Source organism: Brachyhypopomus gauderio, chromosome 3, assembly GCF_052324685.1.
Source record: "Brachyhypopomus gauderio isolate BG-103 chromosome 3, BGAUD_0.2, whole genome shotgun sequence".
Lineage (NCBI taxonomy): Eukaryota > Metazoa > Chordata > Actinopteri > Gymnotiformes > Hypopomidae > Brachyhypopomus > Brachyhypopomus gauderio.
The window spans coordinates 39,085,490-39,091,138 of NC_135213.1; the positions used below are offsets into that span (position 1 = coordinate 39,085,490).

Below are 5,649 nucleotides of genomic sequence, written 5' to 3' on the forward strand. Positions count from 1 at the left end.
GCAGGTGGCTTTATTTTCTGTATTAGATTTATGACACACAAGTCAGGAGCAATGTTAGTTACCAGTTACAATTCTGCATATGCCACAGAATAAATAAATCTTAGTAATTAATCATAATAATTAATCTTAACAATTAATTTTAATAATAAATCTTAATAAATGTGGTGTCTTGGTCTGGTGGTAGCTCTAATGTTAATCTTTTTCTCTTTTTTCTGTATGATTTGATTTAACTTTGAGGTCGTATCACTTTTGTTAATCCCTAGACCTTGAAGTCATAACATTTGCTCAATGTGCTCTATGTGAGCAACAGGACCTTTAATTTGCAATACATTATATTACTATAATTAATTAGAATTTAATGATGCCATATAGCAGACTCTATATCAGCACACTGTGTTTAACACTTAAATGACATTAAAACATTTTATAAATGTGAACAGGTAACTAGACCCAGCCAATGTGAAGAACCCAGATCTAATGACAGGGGTTACCAAGTCCGGTGATCTGCCAGACCCAACATCAAAGGGTGATGGTAGTCCTCCTTAAAGCACAGGGAAGAGAAAACACACCTCCTGGATTTTAGATTAGTTTTAATACCATTACTTCTGCGCACACAATCCAATTCTGCTTCTAGTTCCTCTCTTTACATTAGAACATCAGTCCTTACCCTCACAAATTATTTTAAGTCCGGTGAGATAGGAGAATCTCAATCTCTTCTGAGTGACATGGGATAGAGTTTCAGTCTGTGGTTTTGGTGAACAGAGTGGAAGAGAGACTTCCCTTTTCAGTAAGAAGGCAACTCTTCCATTGTTTGAGGGAAAAACGTTGGTAATTATTTTAATAAGCGGATGTAGCTGCTGGTGATATGGTGTCACTGACCAATATGGTGTCACTGACCAATATAGGATGAAAATAAATAGAGTCATGTGAACATATACACATTCATGTGAACATATACACATTCACCCATTACATAACTGATGTAACTCTGAATAACTCTGATTCATAACTATCGTAGCCACGCTATGCTGAGTGCAGATTTGCATACAGAACACTGAAAGTCACTAATCTTTGACCATATGCATAACTATTATCTCTTTAGACATTTATTTGCATTTTTGCAGAGAGCACATCTGGTTTAAAGGCCAGCACTCTCAATAAAAAATGTGATAAATAACCTCCCTGAACATAAAGGAGGAAGAGTGATGATAGGGACCCTGCAGATTCCAGAAATAAGAGAAGAGCCCTTTTCATTAACAAATGAACATACTGTGGTAATAATGGCGTTAAATAGTAAAAGGACGCAGGCGAAAAGTCAGTAACACATATTGCCACAGTCTGTGGTTCTCTCTGGTGTGCATAACTAGAACACCAGATCATTCACTCCGCATGGACATCACCAGTGTCCCCCTGGTCCATGTCAGCCCTGCTGCTCAGTTTCAATTGCACAACTAACACAGATACTGAAGGCAATCATGTCTATGACATTTGGAGAAACAGACACTGCATAAATATGACTAAATCCAGAAACATAGACTAAGGAAAGTACTCATCAAAGCTTGGATATACTTATTTAAACCAGTGGATCTGTGGAACTGTAGAAAAATAATTTATTGAGACATTTAGCAATAAAATAAAATAAAATATGAATAATGTTACCAAAGTGTAAGAAATTAATAAAAATGATAAAAATGAAACATTTATATAACAGGGATTCACACCAACCATTTAAACTTGATTCATTACTGTCTGAGTATCATAGTAGGACATGTGCATGTGATTTATATTCAGTTTCAGCACACTTACATTCTAGTGATTTAAACAATCAGGATAACAAGCATTCTGAATGAACAGATTTATCACATTTATATACGTTTACATCTATTCCTGTGTCAGGCGCTTTTACCCCAACTGGCAAACAAGCCAGAAGCTCACAAGCAAAATGTCTAATACAAGATCTGAATTTCTACCAGTGCCACACTAGAGAGCAAGAACTAGACTCTAGCAGTGAGTAAAACACCCTCAGATCAAGACAAAGCAAACATTACATTACAAACATTCAACAAAATAAACCAACACCATTAAGATGTAATATACACCACAAGGAGGGCGTATCTAAGGATTACCAGGTGATATACACAAGTCAAAGTCAAAGTCAAATTTATTTATATAGCGCTTTTCACAACACACGTTGTCACAAAGCAGCTTTACAATCGTATGGGTCCAAATCCCTAATGGAGCTAGCATCATCACGACCTCTTGTGGCTGACAATTCACAAGTCTCTCTAGGCTACTCTCTTTCTCTTTCAGAATTAGTTTTTAATTTTGTGCCTCTTCTGATAAAATAAGACACTAAGAAGTTGCGTGAAGGATTATGAATGGATATCAGAGTAAAGAATAATGTTCATCTTTCCAGGTCAATCCAGGATGGAGAAGAGGAAACGGAAAAAACAGACTGACCAGCCCCTAATCAATCTAAATCAAAAGCAAATGTTCACATCCCATCACGCACCAATCTGTACCACCTGATCTACATGTTCAGGACTATGACGCTTTAGTTCTCTAAAAGAGAAGGTGTACAGTAAAGGATTCACACAGCTGTTGACAAACAACATTGCTCTAGCAATCTCACTACCCTGGTTTGCAATGATCAGCAGACTGTTACTCTTTCTTAACACAGCAACGATGACTAATACATTGCAAATGGGAATTGGACTGCAGAAGATGAAGAAAACCACCACAATTCTGGTTAGCAACGTCGTCATTCTGTTGCTGCTGAAGAATGGTGACTGATTAACCCCGCGGTGAAGACGAACGTAGAAATAAACCAGCGTGGAGAAGCAGATCACCAGCACCAGGATTTCCCAGACGGATGTGGCCACTTGCTCTGTGTCGCTCTGAAATAGCTGCAAACAGCTCTGTATCTCATATTGATCACATCCAGCTACACGCTGAACTAAACTATATGAAGACAACACCCCACTCACCAGCCATGTCCCACACAAAAGTCCATTCTGTCCTCTTACTCCAAGTGTAGCCCATTTGTGAGAATGCAGCACCTGCATGTATCTCTGCAGACTCAGCAACGTCACACACAGGATGCTACTGTAGAGGCACCAGTAGATCACATAGCAGAAGATCTTGCATGCAACAGATCCAAAGACCCAGCCGTTCAGAAGAGCCCAGATCCAGACAGGCAGAGGAAGCAGAGTCAGTAGATCCGACACAGCCAGACTCATCATCAGCCTCGGGGTGAAGTGATCCGCCCTCACGTACCAGAGGAGGGCAACCAGCACAGCAATGTTCCCAGGAACCCCCAACGCAAAGCACAGCCCCAACACTGCACTGGCGGCTGTGTATTCTGGCAATACCTGAATAGGCAGCGAAATATTGGAGCAATTTACTGGCTGCATGTTTTCCTGATGTGGCTACTGGGTGAAAACCTGGAGATCAAAAGGTAAACACATGTTTTAGTGGTGATACATGTGTAAACAGGAAAGGTATTTGTGTACTTCACAGGAAGATATTTGCATATGCAGAATTGAAAAGAGGGTGAAAAGTAATAAAAAGGGCAATGAACCTATAGATCACTTTATATCTACTGCATGGTTACGATTGTAGGAATATAATCATAAGTTGAAATGACAATTAAAATAAACCTACATTTCCTGTTTGTATGTGCCTAAAGTGAAAATAAAGCTTTGTTGTAATGTAAGATCTAAAATGTCTGAAAAACAAAGTACTAAATAATTAATCAACGAACACTTTTACCTTTTGATTCTATTCCATATAGATTTACGAGAGCTGGTGTAGACTATAGAAGCTATTTATTTCAAATTTTTAATACTGAATTTAAATTTCCTGCATTTTCAGGTTGTATTGTAATAGAAAGACTGAGAAGTAATTTTATATAGTCATTATTGCTAAAATATCAAATTGAATTCACACTGTAGTAGATATCACAGAGCATATTCTGTGTGTGAAAACTGTAGAATTAAAATACCTGAAATGAACGTGATGACAGATGTGAGCTAAGAAAACACTGCTAGCTTGTGCGTGCTAGTGAAGGTTTGCATACGCAAACATGGCTGTACTGAGTGGTTCACTAATGTCTGAATAGACACATATGCAACATACTGATATCAGGAGCCTCATCTTCATGCAAATAGTTTTGGCACTGGCTAAGAACGTGCAGAAAAGGAATCAATCTTTAGTCTCCAACTGAAATATTTGGTGAAGATGAAAAAAACTATGACCGACAACAGTTATCAAACTCAACAGTGCTTAAATGAGGCAAAATATAACGGTACAATAATTCTAATAACATTATAACATTATAATAATAATAAACATTATAATAACATTATAAGCCCCAGGTGGTGAGGGTGATGACGTTGAACACGCACCAAATGAGGGAGGCGTGGCTAATCCAAACGCACCAAATGAGGGAGGCGTGGCTAATCCAAACACACCAAATGAGGGAGGCGTGGCTAATCCAAACACAACAAATGAGGGAGGCGTGGCTAATCCAAACGCACCAAATGAGGGAGGCGTGGCTAATCCAAACGCACCAAATGAGGGAGGCGTGGCTAATCCAAATGAGGGAGGCGTGGCTAATCCAAACGCACACATAACCCATGAGTGCTCATTAAAATAATGTGCTACCAGTCCATTATGAACCTGCACTATAACCTGCCAGAGGTAATGAAGGTACCTGTTCACCACTGGTCAGTTTCTGACCACAGGCCTGTCACTGACCGCCAATCTCAACACACCAATGATGATGCAGTGGTATAGTAGTGTTGTGCTGAAGTCTGGACAGCTGTGTCGGTTTTTAGATGTGTCTGTGTCACAGCCAAACGGAGTGATCCTCCAGAAATATCCAACCATCATGATGCACTCAGACGCAGACTATCGATCTGGGGGACGGCTAGCACAAACTGTGTTTTCAACAGATACCCAGATATAATCCTGGCTGAGAGTGATGTCAACACAAATTTAACATCTAAGAGTAAAATAAGCACAAGCTATTTTGGGTCAGCACAAACCAGTGCAAACGAAATCACACTCATTTGATTAGAAATCTTTGCTTGGTTTTAATGCATTGTGAAGCCATCCCCACACACTCTATTCATACCTGTTTAGTATTACTACTTTTGTATACAGACGCCCTTTTACAATGTTATGAAATCAAAGTAATATTCCCCACCTCATTACTCACCATTCATCTAGGCATGTGTAATACAGATTCATCATTCTTCATCATATAGTCCAGCATCTGAATCTGACTTCTAGATTTGAAAGTTGTCACAGGTTCTGTTCACAATCCAATCAAATGCAAACTGATGAAATCATGCCCTGCTCATAATATTTCAGTCTCAAACCAAGAACTACCTCACATAAAGGAAGTAAAATATGCATCAGTTCCAGTGTTGACCTTAAAACACACAGAAATTAGGCATGGTAGGTGTGGTGTGACACCCCACGTAGACAGGACTGGGACCCGAAACACTCAAACACACACACACAGACAGCACCAACACACATATATTGCCATTCTAACTCTTCTTTGGAGACTGCTGAGAAATTGGTTGTTCAAATCTTGCAAAAAGTCTTTTTTTAAGTCTCTAATGATGCCTTTTGACAAAC

The 5,649-nt window shown here is 39.0% G+C and overlaps 1 protein-coding gene across 1 annotated transcript; it reads right to left on the reverse strand.

Moving 5' to 3' along the window:
- Positions 1-1,704: 1,704 nt before the first annotated feature.
- LOC143509844 (apelin receptor B-like) lies at positions 1,705-5,307 on the reverse strand. The gene is made up of 2 exons (XM_076998645.1): positions 5,222-5,307; positions 1,705-3,443 (listed from the first exon to the last, which is right to left on the reverse strand). Exon 2 carries the CDS (start codon positions 3,411-3,413, stop codon positions 2,505-2,507), a length of 909 nt encoding a protein of 302 aa, XP_076854760.1. The 5' UTR covers positions 3,414-3,443; positions 5,222-5,307; the 3' UTR covers positions 1,705-2,504.
- Between the last annotated feature and the right edge of the window lie 342 nt (positions 5,308-5,649).